Below are 21,089 nucleotides of genomic sequence, written 5' to 3' on the forward strand. Positions count from 1 at the left end.
CAGGAAAAAAGTTTTGTGAATGTTGAAGGTTTTTATGTCATTACATTGGTTGAAGCATAAGAAACAAATAAGAAAAAAAAATTAAATAAATAAATAGAAATGAAAAGACATGTATAGGCATAAACAATGGTTTATTTTTTCATTCACCAATCAGTTTTTAGGTTTCAGGTTATTTTTAGCCAAACTTTTGTACAAAGATGATTCTCAACTATGTTACAAAATGAGTTGATATACTGTGCTTTAGGGAATATGTGCATAATATGTCCATAAACTGGTATTCTCATTCTATACAATGTGTCTATACATTGCATCTAATTGTCATATTAATGTGTTCTTGGGGCAAACCATAATGAAAAAAGAGAAGTGTAATAATGGGAGTAATAACTTGGCAACATTTTCATAAGAATATTAATTTTGATGATTGAATTTCTTTCCCTACTGACTTGTGTTTTCCCAAAATGCCTGATTAACATGATGTTTGTCCTGGTGTCCTCTACAGAAGACATCTATTAAAATGATGCCCTCTTTCGTAACAATATTCATATTCCGATTTGAAACCCCATAACAATTTTCTGAGATGTTTATTTATGACAAACGATTTAATTGATATTTACAAAACATCATATTTCCCTAAAAGAATGCTAAATTTGATAATTCTGTCAATATCAATCCTATTTAAAGACCAAGGAGAGGGAGTGTTTATGATCAAACCTTCAAACATTTGGTATCTCTAAAGCCCTGAATGTGAATGAAAATTGTGGCATGTATTGTCTCAGAGAAATTCACTAAAATATAATGTCCTCTACAGAAGACAAAAGTCTTCCTGAGTCCCAGGAAGATATTATAGAATTAAATCATTATCATTACCTCTTGTAGTGAGTTTCTGTATAAGACTGCCATCAAGTGGTCGTGTTAATGTTATGACTGGCACATTTTGCACACGTTTCAGAACCAGGAAAAATTTCAGTTCAGCGAAATCGAAACTAAACTGCTGTCGAATTGAATGTATCTCCATCTGTGAGTCCGTGCAGTAAAATGGCAGAATCCAGTGTTTCTTTGGCTCAGGATGAGTTCAGCTGTTCAATCTGTCTGGATCTACTGAAAGATCCAGTGACTATACCCTGTGGACACAGTTACTGTATGAGCTGTATTACAGACTGCTGGGATCAGGATTATCAAAATGGAGTCTACAGCTGCCCTCAGTGCAGACAGACCTTCACTCCAAGACCTGTTTTAGGTAAAAACACCATACTGGCAGAAGTGCTGGAGAAACTAAAGAAGACGAAACGCCAAGCTGCTCGTCCTGCTCAATGTTACGCTGGATCTGGAAATGTGGAGTGTGACGTCTGTACTGGGAGAAAATATAAAGCCATCAAGTCCTGTCTTGTGTGTCTGGAATCTTACTGTCGAAATCATTTAAAACGTCATGAAGAATTTCACTCTGGAAAGCGACACAAATTGACTGATGCAACTGTACAACTGCAGGAGATGATCTGCCCTCAACATGATAAACTGCTGGAGATTTTCTGTCGTACTGATCAGCAGTGTATATGTTATATGTGTATGGTAGATGTACACAAAGACCACAACACTGTATCAGCTGCAGCAGAGAGAACTGAGAAACAGGTATGAACTCAGTTATGCTGAATAATAAATGTCTCTTCATAATCACATAATAGGCGCAAAATTGAAGATAATTTAAAAACAGTTATTACAGAGAATGTAGTTTCTCTGCTTATTTGCAACATACTCTACAAGGACTAATGAATTGTATGTAAATTATATACTCTACAGAGACAGCTGAAGGAGATTCAGAGAACAAACCAGCAGAGAATCCAGGAGAGACAGAAGGAACTTGAGGAGCTGAAAGAGGCTGTAGAGTCTTACAAGGTGAGTTTTGAGCAGAAGAACAGCTGCTGGCTGCTGAAGAGCTGTTTCAGACTCAGTTTGGACTCTCCTCCAGTCAGTCAGTGAGGAACCAGTGTTGGAGCTCTTTCAGTCCCACTGAAGCCCACTGTGGGGAACAGGCTGTGTGAGGTAGCAGTAAGAGCTGAGTGAATGAACTGATTCTAATGCATCTCTCTCTGTGTCCTGACAGCGCTCTGCACAGGCAGCAGTGGAGGACAGTGAGAGGATCTTTACTGAGCTGATCCGCTCCATTGAGAGAAGCCGCTCTGAGGTGACACAGCTGATCAGAGATCAGGAAAATGCTGCAGTGAGGCGAGCTGAAGGACAACTGGAGCAACTGGAGCAGGAGATTGAAGATCTGAGGAGGAGAGACGCTGAGCTGGAGCAGCTTTCACACACAGACAATCACATCTGTTTCTTCCAGGTAACAGAGATCTGACAAACAGGACAGTGTTCTTCTAAAGGGAAGAGTATGTTGTACAGAGATTGTGTTTCTATCAAATGTTTCTGTCTTTAGCTGGTGTTTCTCTTGTGTCTTTGTGTCTGTGTAGAGTTTCCAGTCTCTCTCTGTTCCTCCTGGATCTACAGACTCACCCAGCATCACTGTTAGTTCTATTCCATCTTTTGATGATGTTGAAAAATCTGTGTCTCATCTGAGAGAGAAACTGGAGCATTTCTGCAGAGAGGAGATAGAAATGTTATCTGGTAGAGGTGAGCTCTACATTTCCTGACGTAATATGATATCATGTAGAAAGAATGCATACGTAAATAAAAAATGTTTTATAATAACATAATTTTTTTATTTTACTATATTTACTATAAAGTGTCTGTTGGTTTTCATAGTGAGAAACATCAACATCATTCCCACCTCTGAACCTGAGACCCGTGAGGAATTACTCAAATGTAAGTCTCTATAATCATACATGTACATAAAGAGACAGACTTTAATTCTTATTTCATCAATCAGACTGAACTGTGCTGAACTCCACACAACACTCTTGATTTACATGAGATACATTTATACTGTTAATTTAGTAAGAAAAAAAAAACCCAAATCAGGAATAATCACATGATAACTTACTGAGTTAGTTGAATGTCCTGATTCGTTATTCACTCACTGGTTCTGTTTTCGCATAGACATGTTACTTAAAACTAACCTTTGGCAGTTTGTGATAGAGCTGCTAAAAATAAAAGGTAAATAAATAGAAATGTGGATTGACTTTTCAATTCAAAAAATTTAACTAACTATACACAGTATATAACAGTAACCCATATTGTGTGAACCTAAATGTAATAAACCTCTGGTGTTTTGTTTTTTATGTTTGAAAGTCATGTATTACTTAATATATGCAGATGTGTTTTATCTTCATCAGATTGCTGTCAGCTCACTTTGGATCCAAATACAGTGAATAAAAACCTGGTACTCTCTGAAGAGAACAGAGTGATTGAATACACTCGTGAAGAACAGCCGTATCCAGATCATCCAGACAGATTTGATGGTTTTCCTCAGGTGTTGTGTAGAGAGAGTGTGTGTGGACGCTGTTACTGGGAGGTTAAGTGGAGTGGTTGGGTGGGTATATCAGTGTCATATAAGAGAATCAGCAGGAAGGGATGGGGAAAGGAGTGTGAGTTTGGTTGTAATGATCAGTCCTGGAGTTTGTACTGCTCTGACTCCAGCTGCTCATTCTGGCACAATAACGGTAGGGCGACACTCCCTGTAGTCTCCAGCTCCTCTAGAATAGGAGTGTATGTGGATCACAGTGCAGGAACTCTGTCCTTCTACAGCGTCTCTGACACAATGACCCTCATTCACAGAGTGCAGACCACATTCACTCAGCCTCTCTATGCTGGGTTTTGGGCTAACAAATATTTGAAAGGACTAATGTTTTTCTTTTCAAAAGCAACACTCTGTGATCTCACAATATAGATGGTAAAAACTTTCTGTTCTCAAGATATCATAGCCATGTTTTTAATTTTGGCATTTATTCTTATGTTTACCTCAAATATTATCAGTACAATATTAATTGATTTATTCACTGATTTCATTGATCACTTGCAATGATGCTTATTATTTGTTATGTATGAAATAGTCTTTTAAATGTAAATAACTGCATTTAAATTAACTGTGTTAAATAACCAAATCATATCCATTTGTGGCTGTCATAATCCTATTCTCTTGGTTATAGCAATTTCTAGAAATCCCTTGCATAAACAAACAACCTCTGATTATCATTATTAAAACAGAGGGAGCGCACACCATTTTAACTTAATGGAATTAAAACTTAAATTAAAGATGATTTGTAACACTACATTTATTGAGTGAAAATGAGGATATGCAAGGTCAGTCTCAATCTTTAAGCACTGACCTACAAACCCTGAGCACTACAGAACCTTAAACACTCAACTTATTTTTATATCTATATAAGAGAAAATGAATACAAAGAACACTTTACAATAGCTTTACTATAGCTGTAACAGTACAGCATGTGCTAGCAACACAAAGGTCCTGTTTGATTCCCATGGAGTGCTTGAGCAAGGCACCGATGTTTTAAATGTTAAAACCTCTGGTGTTTGTTTTTTTTAATTTATAATTAAAGTGAAAGTCATGTATGTCATATAAGAGCATCAGCATCAAGGGACAGGGTGATGATTGTCATTTTGGATGTAATGATCAGTCATGGACTTTGTTCTGTTGTTCATAATAACAAAGGACTGAACTCCATGTAGTCTCCAGCTCCTCTAATATATGTGTAGGCCTTTGTGAAGCACACCACATTCATTCAGACTCTCTGTCCTGGGTTTGGGATTTATGTATATAATACAGAAAAACTGAAGCTGTTTTGTTCAAATGTGACATTCTTTGATCTAATATAGATGGCACAGAGATTCTACATATTTTGAGAAATATTGTCCAGATTTCATTGTTGTTGACATTTCTGTGATTTTTAAACATTAATAACAGAATTATAATCAATGGAATTCACTGATTTTATTCACAAGTTGTGATACATATTTTTTTATGTCTGACATTGTCATTTAAAAATAAATATTTTTTTCACTTCACAGAACTGAAGGAATTAATGTTTTTTTTATTTTTTATTTTTTTGGTTATTTATCAATGACAGCTCTGTATCTTTAGAGTTTATGTACATGCGGTTTTAAAAATTGCAAAAATGTTAGTGAATTTATGAAGACATATGCAAATGCATGTCCCTAATGGTAGCAATCTACTTTTCAGATGTATCTTTGTTTTTGTGTTATTTTTTTTTAAATGCATATTTTTTATTGTTATTTTTCATTGTTTCACTGTTGTATTTAATTTTGTTTTTTCAAAAGAAAGGATTTTTGATTATTTTAAACGTTTGTGAACGAAATATACAATTCATGTATGTGTCAATTATTTGCATGTAATTGATTATTTGCATGTATTGATGGTTTTATGTTTATTTTGTGTTTAAAATAAGTAGCTACTCATGAAGTGGGACTCTTTTTTTTTTTTCTATTCACCTGTACCTTTATCATGGTAATATTGTAAAAGTTCAATAAAAAAGATTAAGAATGAATGACTACCCGACTTGAAATAACCTTACCACTTATGCACCTTTTGTAATTTTACACAATTAATTACAGTATCTGAGCAAAACAATAATTACTTAAGCACGTTATATTTTCCATTGCTATTTTCTAATAAGGTTTATTAATAGACAGCATTTGTATTTATCATTAGAATTTTTTGGTGTTTTGTATTTTACACCTCTGTACTCACCTCATAATATCTATGTACGCTACATTATAAACTGATATCGCCAGAGGGCGCGCAAAGTAAAAAAAAAAAAATTAAAAATTACAAAAAAAAAAAATGCTTGAGCATTTTACTCTCCCATTCGCACGAGCGTGTTTACGTGAACGGATTATATTTCTATTTTAGCTGGTATAAATTAAGAATGAAACATTCTGAATTCATCACACACTGAACAGAATTATAACTACCAGATTCACAAGACATTGAAGATCTTCCTAAACCACTTATTAAAACAGAAGAACAACAACTTATTTTTGTAACTTTATTTTGCTTTTTAATTCCTCTGAGAAGTCACAACACAAGATCCTTGTCCTTTTTTATTATTTTTTTGCGCGACTTGATCACGGTGCGGCGCGCTGCCGTGTCTCATCCTCAGTGGATCGCAGCGCGTCGCGCGCCCCCCGCCCCCCCAAACCGAATACGAGAGTGCGCGCGAGAAATGCGGCGCGAGACACACACCGAGCAGCCCCAATAAACCCCGCCGAATCCACGCGCACGGGAAAAAAGACATTGGGAAAAACAGCACACACTTGAGAAAGGAGTGACAGGAAAGTCCACCGCCGACGGTAAGAGTCTTTCAATCCTTTAGTAGATTAAATAAACACTCTGCCTCAGCTACATGAAGAATTTGTCTAGTTGGAGCGTCTCTGATAAATAAGAGCGGCTCCCATTCGGAGAGACAGAGCGCACGGTAGTGAACCGGGGCAGTATCCAAATCAAGTGTACTTTCAGCACGTCATTCAGCGGGCGAATGGAGTATCAATTATCTGAGCTTTTATGATTTCTGAGATGCACGTAAAGATTTCAATAAATAAGGCACGGAATTCACGCAGATGAACGGAGTGGAGAGGGGCGTGTTCTGAACAGACGAGAGCTGTCTCTGCGCCTTCATGCCGCAGCTTTCTCGCTGTTTATTATTATTTTAAAGCGAAGATTTGAATGAAAATTGCTCATAAGGTGAATTAAAGAATGTTCGAATAAAGCGAATGTATACGTTTATTATAAATTTTCAGAGTCATGTTTTCTATGTGGTAATAGTAATGGTTTTGGTTGCGTTTCGAAAGCAAATGCTGCTCTTTACTGTTTACTGATTTATGTCCACCGTCCTCTTTTGTCAGAGCTGGCACACATTTTGCAGCGCTGTCTAACTGGTGCACACGCGTGCGCGCACACTCACCCACCCACACACGCACGCACACACACATAATTTCGGAGACGAAGCTTATAAATAATATACACAATATAAATCCTAATAATTAATTATACTCTTACATTTTTTTTTTTTTTTACAATTTGTGATGCAATACAATGCAAAAGAGACAGTTTCTTAACTCTCTCTCTAATGTACAGTGAACAGGGGTTTTCTCTCGATATCAACGCGCCTTTTTTTTTAGTTTATTTATTATTTCAAGCTACAATCGTAATTGCCTGATCCTTTGTCTCTGCAGAGCACATGCGCATTGCGCGTAGGGTGTGGATGGACAACTGATGCTTTTACCCCCATATATCTCTCACATTGTCTACTAATGCACAACTGTATTTATGATTTAAATATTATTTTTCTGCAGCTGTGTTCATCAATATTCCGTTTGTAGAGGAATCTAGTTTAAGTTTCACGGCGATGCTGCAGACAATGAACCGAGTGACCGTGCGCTCGTGCTCGCCTCTCTTGGGTGGGGGGTGGGGGGGCTATAGTTCAGATCCCCGCACACTGAAATATCACCGTGCAAAACGTCTCCGCCCAAATGTCGTCTATGCTTTTTTCCCCTTCTGGATAAGAGCCTATATTATGGCACGGAGGAAAATAAAAAACAAACAGTCTGACCATGTGATCATAATCCTCACGTTCACACGGACCAATAAACCGCCGCTTGAATGAGTCACGCGTTAAAACCTGGAAACATCAAATCAACATGAGAACTGAGCGGTGATTTTGCCTGAGAACTGAGGTATGCTTTTGCCAAATTGTTGACTTTGAAATGTTCAGAACACTACCAAAATAAAGAGTTAGGTGTTAGCGCAATAAAAATGTACAGTGTAAAACAATTTCAAACATATTAGGTATTGATTATTGATCTTCCGTGAACTGGATTGATGACACACATTGTTATAATGGTTGCTACACTATGGAAATAGCATCTCTCCCTCTCTGTGTGGAAGCTAGAGAGAGAGAGTGAGTGATAGCGATAAATGAATATCTACATCATTTCAAGTCTCATTTATGTGTCCAGTGCATTTGTATAAGGCAGAGAAGCCTGAAGCCAACTTATGCAGGAGCCACTCAGCCACCAAAAACATTATTAAAGCTGCATGAGTGAGTGCCAACATTTCCAGATCTGTAGTTTTGGTTCTGAGCGCTTCATGAGTTGAATTAGCAATAATCTTGATTAAATGTGTGTTTAAGATGAGTGAGATTCCCTGGACTAGGTCACCCACAGAAACATGAAGAGCAGTCAGGTGATTCATGTCAGTGCGAGACGCCCAGTTTCAAGCCCAGCTGGACTTTTGTGTTGCAATAGCAGATGAGAGCAGGACTCAGGAGGAAGCAGTGAGAGTGAGAAAGACCTGTATTAGCTCAGGTGATCGCAGATACTTGTAAGAGGATTTTTACAGTCTGAGTCAGTGCACATCAGTCTAGTTTCAGCCAAAGAGCTAAGAATGGATTTTGAATTAGAATTTTTGCATTTATTTACAGGACAGTAAAAGGAAACAGACATGTGTTCAGCTGAAGAAAAAAAGAAGGAAAAAATGTTTTTGCCCATTCAACAACAACAATGTATTATTATTAATAAAAAATAAAAAAATAATTAAATGATAAAAATGAAATCAATAAAGAAATATTACTATCAATTAAAACACAATACTACTTTGTATTGTGAAATAAAAAAACTATTTAAATAATAATTTAAAAAAGTATTTAATAACAATAATAATAATAATAATAATAATAATGCTGACAATGGATTTATAATTGTTTCTGATTACAAATTTGGGAAGATAAGGATGTTGCCTTTTTAAATGCACGTTTTTAGCGACCCAAACTTTCAGAGATGAAGTTCGTGTGATGCAGCATTTACTGTGAACCGAGCCACTCCAGAACTCTTAATCTTCAGCTGCTCACGTGTAAATAAACACAGTGCCGCATTTCACTGTAAAACATACAGAAGCCAATTATTGGGCAGCTTGCAAATTTCACCACATATACTTGCCAACACTGTTTTTACTTGCTTGGTGCTTGTTGGATGTTAATTTTGGACCCTGGCTGAAATAAAGTCAATGTACTTGAAAATGCCACCATTTTTTTCACTCAGATTTGGGCAATTCATACTTTAGGTCAGAAAATATGGAAATCCATATAAAAATGGAAAAATCACATCCCTGAGGAAAGTGGAAGAGAGAGAGAGAGAGCCAGTGGAATCAAGACATAAACCAGGCTGGATTTGAACCTGGATCCCTGTTGGCCAATAACTCACAACATCCTAGCAATCAGGCAAAACTCCCTAGAAACATCATGGCAACGGAATATATGTATAAGTGTTCTACCTCAAGTGCTCTAAAATCTAATTGTGAATTCAGTGCGATCACGTTTTCAGTGTTTGTCAGAAGAAGAGCAGGACAGACATGAAAGCAAGACAGAGAAAGAGAGACAGGAAGGAGGCAGTGAGACAGGATGGCACTGACAGAGACAGAGACAGCTCAGCCAAGCATAGCTTTGAGTGTGTGTCTGTTTGTTTGAGGAAGATCATTGAAGGGGACAGATAACTCAAGAACATCTGAGACATCCCAAATTAGAGATGCATTCAAAATCACTGTTATTTTTGGACTTGTCACTAAACTTTTGAAGAAAAAAAAAAAAAAGAATTTCAAAGTCTACGTACCCATTCTGTCACACCATTGTTAACTACTTCAGATTAGTGGAGCATTCTTTTATTATTTGATGTTTTCCTCAGGCAGCCTTAGTTGTGCTGGCAGAACTTGATAAGTTTTAGTGTCAGTCACTAGTCAGGTTCTGTCCCATCATGCTTTGTGGTCTGTGTGCACTGTGTGGAAGGAGATTGGTGGCTTTATGAGGAGCAGTAGAACTGAGCCACTGTGCCTGGTAGTGTTTCATTTTTGCATTTTTTCTGATTAATTATTTGGCTTTTAAAATTATGGCTATACGTTCACACTGCAACTAAATTCGGTTGTCATTTAGTGCTTAATCCTGTTCTGTATACACACTGTTCAGTAATGGGAGTGACAGCTTCATTCTACAACCGAATTGACTCATAAAGCAGGTAGTGACAACCACATTTACAGAAACTCTACACAGTGTGAATTCATCCAAACCGAAAAACTAGTTGTTAATAATGTATTTAAATGCGTTTCAGAGTTGTGTCTTTTCTGTATGTGCAGTGCATGAAATCACAGGATGTTGACTCATTATTGTTGTCAGATATTTATAGAAAAAACCAACAACAAATAAGAATGTTATCTTGGAAATAAGCCACATACCAAAATATAGTGACCTGCACCTGCCTATTTTATTAACTCCATAAACTGCATCGCTTCATGAGTCAAGCCCAAACAACAAGTCCAAAAGATCCAAAATAACACTGGACCCCATTTACTTTCATTGTATGGATAAAAACAGTCGAATCATTCTTCAAAATATCTTTATATCAACCCACAAGATGCAGGGTAACTTCATGTGTTTATTTATTCCTATGATTATGTGTTACCTGGGTAAGGAGCAGCTCAGATTCCTTAATTTTGATATTGTGTGTTTCATCACGGAATCTCTCTCTGGGTTGCCATGGTGATGACCTGAAGAAAGTGTAAGAATGAGCCAGAATGGCAGCTCTCCTATGGTTCCTACGGCAACAGCCAATCAAAGGCCAGACCCCCACTGACCCCACCTGTCTGTTATAGTCCCTTGGAGAGAGATACACACAAAACACAGCTTTAGTGCTGGATGACAACATTGAACAGGCTAAATCTGACAATGACCAAAACACATACATAAATGTATAAAAGACATCAAATAATAATACATGTCAGCTGTCACAGAGCGATAAATGTAGTCTGGTATCATTATGTATTTAGAGTATAGAACCTTGTGAAGGAACAGACTGGAGTGAAGGCATATTTAAAAAAACACTTGTGCTGTGTTCAGGACATCGACTTTATAATCAAGGCCTAATGAACAATGCAGTCGCCTTTTGTTTGGCAGCAAATTTCCCACAAGAATGAAAACATTAAACACTGTGTGGATTTGTATGTGTCGGTTTTTGTTTTCTCCTGGTGATATGTGGATTATGTTTAGACTAAGCCTAAAACTCAGATATTTAAGACAATATATGGCCTTTTTTTAAAAAAAAAAAAACTTTTAAAAAGTTAATATGTATTTTAAAAACACCACATATATGTGCAATAAAAATGTTTAATAAAAATATATGGGCGTTTCTTCAACTGTGAGCATATTTATGTCCCAAAGGTTTTTTTATTTTATTTTTTTAAGATTTCAACATTTTCTTGAAAATTATAGGAAATATTCTACCACGCCTTCATCATTTATTTATTGCAGTTTTTGAAATGTGTTCTATGTATACATTCTATTGTTTTACCCTTATCCCTAAGCTGGACATTCAAATTTAAATTATGTAAATCAAAACTATGACAATCTAAATAAAGCCTGAAATTTATTGTGTAGAAATTATTTATGTTGACTATCCCTCGGTTGTGGTATCATTTCAATCACAACCAGCAATTTTGTCACTAATAGAATTAGCATACTTGTTTTATTAAAATATTAAAATTATTAAGATATTATCAAGATTATTAAGTTAAGATATTAAAAATTAAGATATTTGAAGAAAGATCAACAAATATCAATTAAGAACAGAGCATTTCAGTAATTTTCAGTTAAGCTCATTTTGTAAAATTACACAAAAAGTATAAAAATATTATTTTAAAGTGAATATGTATTTTAAATGCATACAGTATATACATAAATTAGCTGTAGAGAGATAAATGATTCTACCATTTTTATTTCAAAAATGATCAAAATGTAATTTCCACAACATTATGTTATCAAACACAATACAGAATTTGAGATGCAATGGAAGTGCCATTTGTTGGTTAAGAAAAACAGGATTCTTCTGTAATGCACATATGTTGACATTGTTAGTTGACAAATTAAAAATGGCCATATTTGAAGAAACACCCATCAGTGTGCAGTATACATTTACATGTGTATGCTCAAGTGAGGAAGCTCACATTTCATTTCATTCATCAAGCATCTGTCATTTATGGATGTTTGTACTCGAAAGACACAACACAATAAAATCTCCCACTATCCTGAAACACACATAGACACAAGGCTGCAGCTCAGGGTGAGGCTCAGGGATTGTGTGTGTGTGTGTGTGTTACTATCTCAGGCTGGCTCCAGTGAGGGTGTTTTTAGGAGCCATGACAGCCTTAAATAAACACACATGCGCGCACACACAAACAAACACATACACTCAAAGTCAAAGTGCATTTTACCATCAGTGAGCCGCTAAACATTCATCAGAATAATGTGGAGTCTGTGCACTGCTAAAGAAAGAATCTCAAGGTCTTTGTGTGTGCGAGCATGTTTTTGTCTGCCAGTGGTGTTTATGTTCCCTCGCCGTTGTTTTCATTAGAGCAATTTCCATCCTGAGAGATGGCTGTGTGTGTGTGTAGGATGAAGGATTTTACCAGGTCAAAGTTTTCACAGTTCTCAAGACACTGTCCAAATGAGGTAGTAAACCACCTCAGGACTTCCAAACACTCTTGTTGAAACACACTCAGGGATTTTGGAATGAACCAATGTTTTCTTTGCTCTCTTTCTCTCTCTATCTGTCCATTTGAACTATATTTATCTTAGTACTGGTTGTGAGACTGTTTTAATGTATTAGTGTTCATTTAAAATCTTCCCTCACTCTACTGTTTATGTTCCTGAAGTAGATATTCCTCAGTCAAAGTTAAATGGACTGACACACACACACACACACACACACACACACAAGGTCCTGATACTTTCTTCACATTCAACAAAATAACCCTAAATTAAGGACCTTGTAAAAACAATACAATATGAATAGTCAAGGCACATTCTGTCATACTAGGTTTATCTTATATTTTAGACTCAATAAACTGGAAGTTATTCCAGTTACTGGGGGTTTGAACAGATGTTTGTTTGTTCTTGCTTGTAGTTCATTAACTGTCTATCTAGTTTAGTGTTGGTAAGATTTTAAGACCAGTTTGTCTCTTATGCTCTCATGCACATTTATTTGATGAATAATAAACTAAAGAACATGCAATATTATGAACAAGTATTATGATTTATAATCACTTTTTTGTTGTAATATATTTTTAAAATATATAATTAATGTAATTTATTCCTTATGGCAAGATGAATTTAAAGTCTTCAGTGTTGCATGGTACTTATACTAATTAACAAATATACTAATTTGCCGCTCAAGAAACAATTCTTATTATTATCAATGTTGAAAACAGTTGTGCTGCTTGATAGTTTTGTGGAAACTCGTTTTTCAAGATTCTCTGATGAATAGACAGTTTAAAAGAATAGAATTTATTCATATGTATTTTTAAATTTATATTTTAAATTGAAATGGAAATTTTTATATTTTTTTTTAACAAAGTAAAAGTCTTCATTGCCACTTTTGATGAATATAATTTGGGATTTCTTAAAAAAAACATACTGGCCACAAACTTTTGAATGTCAGAGTACTAGCAGAATAAGTAAATCAAATTTTAGGATCATTACAGAGCAGAAGACACAGCACTATTTGATGGGCACAATTAGCGTCACTATTAAATGTAATTTTTATAGGTGATGTTTGTGCACATTTTCAACTGATAATGGCAGCAATAATTAAGTAAAGAACAGAGAAGAGTGCTTTAACAAGGTAAATAACAATAAAGTGCTTGGATAAAGTATGACAAATTGTAGTAGTCTGCCTCATCCTCCACTAACTAGCATTTAGACGTGGCCTGTTAGATGGGGATTTACAGCATGCAAATTTTGTTCATTATCAATTATCTAAGCATTCATGCTTTTTCCTAATTTGCACAATAACTCCTTTAGTGAATTATACACTGCAAGAATGCAAATAAACTGCTTATAGCAGGTGTAATTCATGTTTGCCATTTTGATTTTAGTTCCACCATGTGCAGTTAATGGTTCTCTGATGGTTAATAACAGTCTAAACCATGTTCACTGATCAGGAACAATCAGGAAGGAAGTAGCGTTTACCGGACACACACAGCTATGGCCTAAAAAAAGAGTGTTTTTTTTTTTTGGTTTGGGAAGATTAGAAATTAAACAAAACAATAATTACCTGGAGTGAAATATGTCAGACTCTTTTTCTCAACAGTCACACTGTCTGTCATCCTGAAAGCACATCCAACATTTGGCTCTTAACTCATGATCTGTGTTCACAAGATTAATCAATACAACAAACACAATCACAATAAATACCATGACTCATCACTGCATATTTACTCTTCAAATCATCTCGACCCATCAATCGAAAAACAGGAGCTTCTAGTTTCTCGGTCTGCTCAGTGTTCTGGAGTTATTCATTAGCCTGAGCTACTGTTTACGTAGAGGCCTGAGCCCTAGCCAACAATGTGCTAGTGTGTGTGTGTGTGTGTGTTTTGTTCGAGTCTCTAGGGTTAAGAGCTTGTGTGTGTATGTGTGTATTTGAGCTTTGAGGACAGATCTAAAGTTATTATAGAGAATTATAAACTTTGACCTGTCACATTCTCCTCTCCCTCCACTCAAGTCCAGTTCTCACCAAAACATCTCAAAGATGTGGCTCCACACTGCCTCATGTTGACGTGGACGTAGAACAGTGTCTGTTTTCAACATACAAGCACGCAGATGCACATTTAGACAGATGATTATAAAATATGAGGGTGATGAGGACAGTGGCGGTTCTACATTGAATTACACCCTGGGCGAGACCCCCTTCGTCCCCCCCCCCCCCCACATAATAAACAACATAAGTGAGACAGAATAAACAACATAAGTGAAACAGAAAATTATATTTCTCAATTGCACAAATCCTTCATTAGAACATTTGAAAAACACACTTAAGAGAATCCAGTTATTTAACTATTGCAATTACAAAATGACAGTATAAGTTAGAACTTAAATAAATATACACTATATACATAAATGTGCCAAAAATATATACAATCAGATATATAAAAAATGTAAAAAGAACAGAGAGCAACAGTATAAAATATTAAGAATAATTTACAAATAAAATATAGAATAAATATTCGAAATAGCACAACTCCTTCATCACACAAATGTGAAAACACACTAAAGAGAATCAAATTATTACACTATTGCACTAAGAACAGAAAACACAAACTAAAACCTGACCTTTCTGGCCTTCCTTGATGCAAAATCATTAATGATGTCATTGTATGAAATCTGCTCCCATATTGAGTGATTGATACTGATGATGGCAAAAATGTGCAGAAACTATAGGCCTGTATTTATAATATTATGAATAAAATGTGCATTATTTGGAAGAAAGTCGAGGTGTGACTGACTTTTACCCACTAAGTCTGCTTCGTTGTGGCGGCGGCGCAGAGGATTATTATTATTTATTTTGCTTGTGCCGCCCCCCATGTATCATGAAAAAATGCTGCCCCGGGATACTACCCGGTTCGCCCGTGCCAAAAACCGCTACTGGATGAGGATATGTTTTATTAACTTATCTTCTACTCATTCATGTTTATTTTATCCTAAATGTACACATATATTTAGGGTCCATAATATTTAGATTAGCACACAAACAGGTGTTCAGCCAGTACACAACACAATCCAATAAAATGATCCAAATACTGACTGAGATGCATCTAATACCAAAATACTGGGGGAAAAAAGCATAATATGTGAGTGAATATGTAATACTCATAATATACATGTTTTTGTCCATATCTAATGTCAGTTTATTGTATTTGAATATAAATCTATGAATGTGTGTTGCTTCCAAAATGCATTGCTGCTGTTACAGCAAAGTGTTTGGGTCAGATTTTCTGCTCCAGTTCTCAACCCCCTCCTCTGCCTTGAGCCCAATGTGTGTGTGTGTTGGAGTTTTACTTACATAAGCAATTTGGGATTCAAGGCTACACACATTTATATATATATATATATATATATATATATATATATATATATATATATATATATATATATGTGCAGCTACACTATCGTACAAGTTATAGCCATCAAAGAATCCTGAAAAAAGGATCACGGTTTCCACAAAAATGGATTAAAAAAAATAAAAAAATAAAACAAAAATAAATTTTAAAAATAGAAAACAGTTATTTAATTTTTTTTATATATAATGCATACAAGTGACTTAAAACCAAATAACTGAGCTAATAAATGATTATTTTATCAATATATATATTTTTTCAGTTACATGTGCTCAGTGCTCTTCAAATAGTGCATAAATATTTAAAATATATAATATGAAGTGCAGTTATAAACAATACAATAAGCAGCAGAGCATTTCAAATTATTGTAGTATAAATAGTTATTAAAATAAAAACACAATCTCCACTGTGCAGCTCTGTCCTGGGCTCTAGTCTCTACGATGCAGCTCTGTCATGGGGCGTAGCCTCCACAGTAGAGCTCTGTCGTAGGGCTTAGCCAATTGCACCTTCATCTGAAGGTTTAAATTTATTGATGCTTTGAGTGTCAATTTTTAGTCATCCACTCAGCTAAACACTTTTTGCATTGCTCTGTACCGGAGCAGAAGCCAAAAGTGGAGTTCATCCTTTCCTTTAACTTTGAATCTGCCAATGGGGCTTTTGAAAACTACTTGTACACACTGCATAGACAGTTTACAAGCAACACCAGGATTTAATTTTCTACCCATCAGCAGGTTTCACACAGGAAGTGAATTTCAAGCCTCCTGTACAGATGAGACAGCTCAGAGAGACGCACACACACTGCAGCGTATTGTTTAAAGCTGAAACAGCGTGCTGCTGTCTGCTTGACTCAGTGGAGACGGGACAGATAGTGTCTATTGTTCTCTTACACATTGCAAGGAAAGACTTTCCATGTTTCCATTGTCATGTGTGTGTGTGAAACACTCAACTCACATGTTGGCTTCACTTGATTCCTGCTCTCCTTCTGTCTGGAGAAAAACTGTATGTGTGTGTGCAAGTGTGTCATTACACAGATGGTTGTTGAGCTCAGGAACACTAAAGCAGCCAACAGGGCGAATGGAGTGAGAGAGAGAGTGAGGATGTGTTTCGCACGGCTCCATATTCGGAATGGGTCACGTGAGCACCCGGTTGCCTTGGTAACTGCGGTTCTGAATTGCAGGTAGTAAGGCTCAGAGATGCTGTCCTCTAAAACCCCTCCATCTATCTAGATAACTATCAGCGCTAGAGTCTGATTACTGATTAATGATCTAGTTTTGATGCATAATATGATAGAAACCTTGACAGACTGTCTCAGAGATTTGAGTTTAGCCTGCTGAGCTTTTATTAGCTCTCTGTTTCAGGATTAAGGCGTATGTACTAAAATAATTCCAGAACAGAAGTATATTCATCCTATTTTTTGCTTTCTCTCATTATGACATATTACACAGACTTATTTGCAGACAGTTTTTTTTTTTTTTGTACCTGTTAAAGGCAAGAATTACATTTTTCTCCCAGTATGTCATTCTGATTATGCAAGACATGTAGTGTTTGACATGCTACACTTGAATTTCCACAAATTCAAATTAATCCCAGAGGAAAATTTTATTGCTTAGTGGTTGTTCTTTGCTCATGGCTCAGGAAGCAATAGAGAAAACTCTTTTAAATCTTTGTCTTTGATGTTTTTTCCTAAAATTCCTGCGAAATGAAAACCAGAAATAAATTAGATAACTGTTGACATAGTTTAGAATAATATAGCATAGCATACTGTAACACACTACAGCATAAGATAGTGTATTACAGTATTTTATATAGTATAGTATAGTATAGTATAGTATAGTACAGTATAGTGTAGTATAGCCAAGGGGTTTTGAATCTGGAGCCTGCAAAGGAATTCTAGATGGTCTGTAGAAAGGTTTAGAGAAAAACTAACTGAATAAATAAAACTTAAATTACACTAAATCAATCAATCAATCTAACTGTACAGTACTATAATAAGTAGAAAAACAATGTAATAGAATCTTTTCCAAATAACATTTTAGGCATATTTATAATGCAAATGTTTCATAGTATAAATTGTTTCTTTATACAAGAAACTATATAGAGCCATGTCAATTTTAACGTTGGGGGCTCCCTAAAAGTGGTCATATTTGGGGGTCTGTGGCATCCAAAAGATTGAAAACCTTTTGGTATAGCATTATAAAGTTTAGTCTTAAATATTTTATGATAGCTCAGATCATTTGGAAAGAGCTAAATGAAAAAAAAAATTCTTATTGAGTTCTTATTACAATCTCATCTTGCAGACTGGTACATGTATATTGGCAAATCTGAACACAGTCTGAGACATTGTTGAAATCTGAAACTCCTAAAGTAGATGTGTGAGTTTTCTAGGGTCCATTTCTTAAAAAACATTTAATCACACTGCTGTTTGAGAAACAACAGAGGTAGCTGAAGATTTCATTTTTGATTTTAGTGTTAAAATGAAAGATGAAATGGACATTTTTGCAAATTCAAGAGCTCATTCTGACTCATTGCAGCCTGTGCTGATTGTCATGTTTCTCTCTTTCCCAGGTCAGAGGTAAAATGGGAGGGAAGCTGAGCAAAAAGAAGAAGGGATACAATGTGAACGACGAGAAGGCAAAAGAGAAGGACGCAAAGACGGAGGGAGCGTCGGCGGAAGAAGGTGAAGCTCCTAAGGAGAACAAGGAGGACGCTCCTGCTGCCACTGAGACAACCAATGACACGGGAGTGGCCGCCAAAGAAGCCACGCCCACCGCTGATAGCAATTCCACCGCACCCAAGGAGGAGGAGAAAAGCTCCGCCCCTGAGAAGAAGGAGGAGCCTGCGGCGAACGCTAATGCTCCTAAACCTTCTGATGCCAAGAGCAGCGAGGCTGCCAAAGCAGAACCCGCCAAGAGTCCAGATGCCCCTCCTGCCAAAGCAGAAGAAAAATCCACCCCTGCTGCAGCTTCGGCCAATGAGAAAGAGGCTGCAAAAGATCCCACCCCTCCTGTAGCCACAGTGATGGAGAGCAAGCCCGATGCTGAGTCTAAAAAAACTGAGGCTCCGCCCGCAAAAGAATCTACCCCTGCAGAGCCAATCACCACGGAGACCAGCCCCGCCCCCAATAAGGAGCAAGCAGTCGCTGTGCAGGATTAACAGACGGAACAGTGAATGACAAGAATAATGACAAATGAAAAACAAGATCAAATCTAAAGAATAAAACTAGCCCGCCCATTTTAAATGATATCAGTAATTATAATTATGAATAATGATAATATTAACATTAATGATTTTAACAGGCTGGACTTTGATCATTGTGTTGGCGATGGACATGATCATGGTGAATAAGACTGGAAGTTATGATGATATCTTTAATATTCAATTGAACTTTGATACAAACCACCAGCCCCCAACTCTCTCTCTCTCTTTATCTCTTCTCACCTTTCTTTCTACCTCCATTTAATGAGGGGTGGAATAAAAACATAGAATCTATTCATTGCCACCCTCCAAATCTCACTTCCCTCCATTTGAGTGTGATGGCAGTGGGTGGGGTTAATATATATGTGTGTGTGTGTGTGTGTGTGTGTGTGTGTGTGTGTGTGTGTGTGTGTGTGTGTGTGTGTGTGTGTGTGTGTGTGTGTGTGTGTGTGTGTGTGTGTGTGTGTGTGTGAGTGACATTAGTAGTAATATTAGTAGTCCAGCCTCCCTGATACATGTTTCATATTTCCTGTTTGCTGCTTTCTAGTTAGTGATTGGCATTGTGTCTTTGCTTATCCCCCGACTTTCCTATTTTCTTTGTCTCTCTCTCTTTTTCTCACATATCAGTGGAAACTAAATCAGTGTAATGCATAATGCATCAAACACACAAATACACACATGCACAGTATTGAATGTTAACATTATAAGTGTTTTTTTAAAGGAACAGTTCACCTAAAAATGACCTTAACCTGTATGACTTTTTGTCTTCCAGAGAATGCAAAGAGAAAGAAATTTTGCTAAATGAGCTGCTTATTTCCATGCATGAAAGTGAATGGGGACTAGATCTGTCAAGCAAGGTTTTGAGTAAAAATCTAATTAAATTTTAAAGAAGACTTGGAATATAGTGCACAAGCCGTATGGACTACTTTTGTGAAGCTTTTATGGTGCTATTTTGTCCTTTTTGGAGCTAGACAGCCTTTGGTCCCCGTCCACTTTACTAAGAAAAGAGCAGCGTGAACATTCTTCAAAACGTTTCCTTTTGTGTTACATGTAAGAAAGTAAGTCATACAGGTTTGACATGAAGATAAGTAAATGAATTTTAATTTAAGGTGAACTATCCCTTTAATTGTATGTTTAAAGGTTAATTTAAAGCGTGTACATGTGTGGAGGGATCCGGGAGTATGAAGTGAGTGTGTGTATGGAGTTATGCATGGTATGAGCATTTTCTGCATGTGTGTGTGTGTGTGTGTGTGTGTGTGTGTTAATGGAGTTCTGGTCTTTCTGTACTTTGAAAGCAGCAGATGTCATGATGTCAGAGAGACAGAGAAAGAGAGCCCAGACCTCCAAACTCACCAAACAGGACACACTTTACACACACCGATCTCTCAATATGCTGACAGAACAATGTGAGCGTTGTGTGTATCTGTATGTGTGAGGCTGTGTGTGTTTTGCATGTCAGTGGTTGGCCCTTTTGTTGTGTATTTTTGGTTACTGTGGAGATAATGTTGCTACAAGTGATTTTTCATTTGAATTAACAGACATGCTCTCTCTCTCTCTTTCTCTCTGTTTCTTTCTCTCTCATTCCTTTTCTTTCCAAAATTCCCTGGTAAATGAAAAAATAAAAAATAAAATGGAAGACCTGAGATATATGTACTTGTATACATGGAGCAACATTAATAAAATGAAAGAAACAGATTGAAAATCAGCTAACACGTCTTGATTTTTGTGTTTTCATAAACTCACAGCTTGCGGCTTGTTGTGTTTCTCCCCAACACATTTGAATATATTTTAATACTCATGATGATTCAAACAAATCAAAACTTCAAAGCAAATATCTTGACAAATAAAAAAAAAAACTGGTCTAATTTTACCTGCAACAAATCCAAACTGTTATGTAAGCTATCTTTACACTGCAATAAAGGCACAGAAGACACATTTGATGTAGGATATAAACTAAAAGCGGTGCATTTAGACAGTT

General features: G+C 36.4%; 2 protein-coding genes across 2 annotated transcripts; both read left to right on the forward strand.

Moving 5' to 3' along the window:
* The first annotated feature begins 939 nt into the window (after window positions 1-939).
* LOC109108528 (tripartite motif-containing protein 16-like) lies at window positions 940-4,955 on the forward strand. Its single transcript, XM_042778326.1, has 6 exons — window positions 940-1,626; window positions 1,795-1,890; window positions 2,099-2,332; window positions 2,460-2,619; window positions 2,752-2,811; window positions 3,282-4,955. The coding sequence occupies exons 1-6, from the start codon at window positions 1,036-1,038 to the stop codon at window positions 3,833-3,835; spliced, it is 1,695 nt and encodes a 564-aa protein (XP_042634260.1). The 5' UTR covers window positions 940-1,035; the 3' UTR covers window positions 3,836-4,955.
* Window positions 4,956-6,110: 1,155 nt separating this feature from the next.
* Window positions 6,111-20,816, forward strand: LOC109111272 (brain acid soluble protein 1 homolog). Its single transcript, XM_042778336.1, has 2 exons — window positions 6,111-6,276; window positions 18,482-20,816. Exon 2 carries the CDS (start codon window positions 18,494-18,496, stop codon window positions 19,067-19,069), a length of 576 nt encoding a protein of 191 aa, XP_042634270.1. The 5' UTR covers window positions 6,111-6,276; window positions 18,482-18,493; the 3' UTR covers window positions 19,070-20,816.
* The last annotated feature ends 273 nt before the right edge of the window (window positions 20,817-21,089 follow it).

Source organism: Cyprinus carpio, chromosome A2 (genome assembly GCF_018340385.1).
Source record: "Cyprinus carpio isolate SPL01 chromosome A2, ASM1834038v1, whole genome shotgun sequence".
In the NCBI taxonomy this organism is placed as follows: Eukaryota; Metazoa; Chordata; class Actinopteri; order Cypriniformes; family Cyprinidae; genus Cyprinus; species Cyprinus carpio.

Bases quoted from the DNA above. Each gene is read 5' to 3' on its own strand.
- LOC109108528 (XM_042778326.1), top strand. From the start codon at position 1,036: ATGGCAGAATCCAGTGTTTCTTTGGCTCAGGATGAGTTCAGCTGTTCA. The intron at 1,627-1,794 runs GTATGAACTCAG...TATACTCTACAG, and splicing joins CAGAGAGAACTGAGAAACAG to AGACAGCTGAAGGAGATTCA. The intron at 2,333-2,459 runs GTAACAGAGATC...GTGTCTGTGTAG, and splicing joins ATCACATCTGTTTCTTCCAG to AGTTTCCAGTCTCTCTCTGT.
- LOC109111272 (XM_042778336.1), top strand. From the start codon at position 18,494: ATGGGAGGGAAGCTGAGCAAAAAGAAGAAGGGATACAATGTGAACGAC.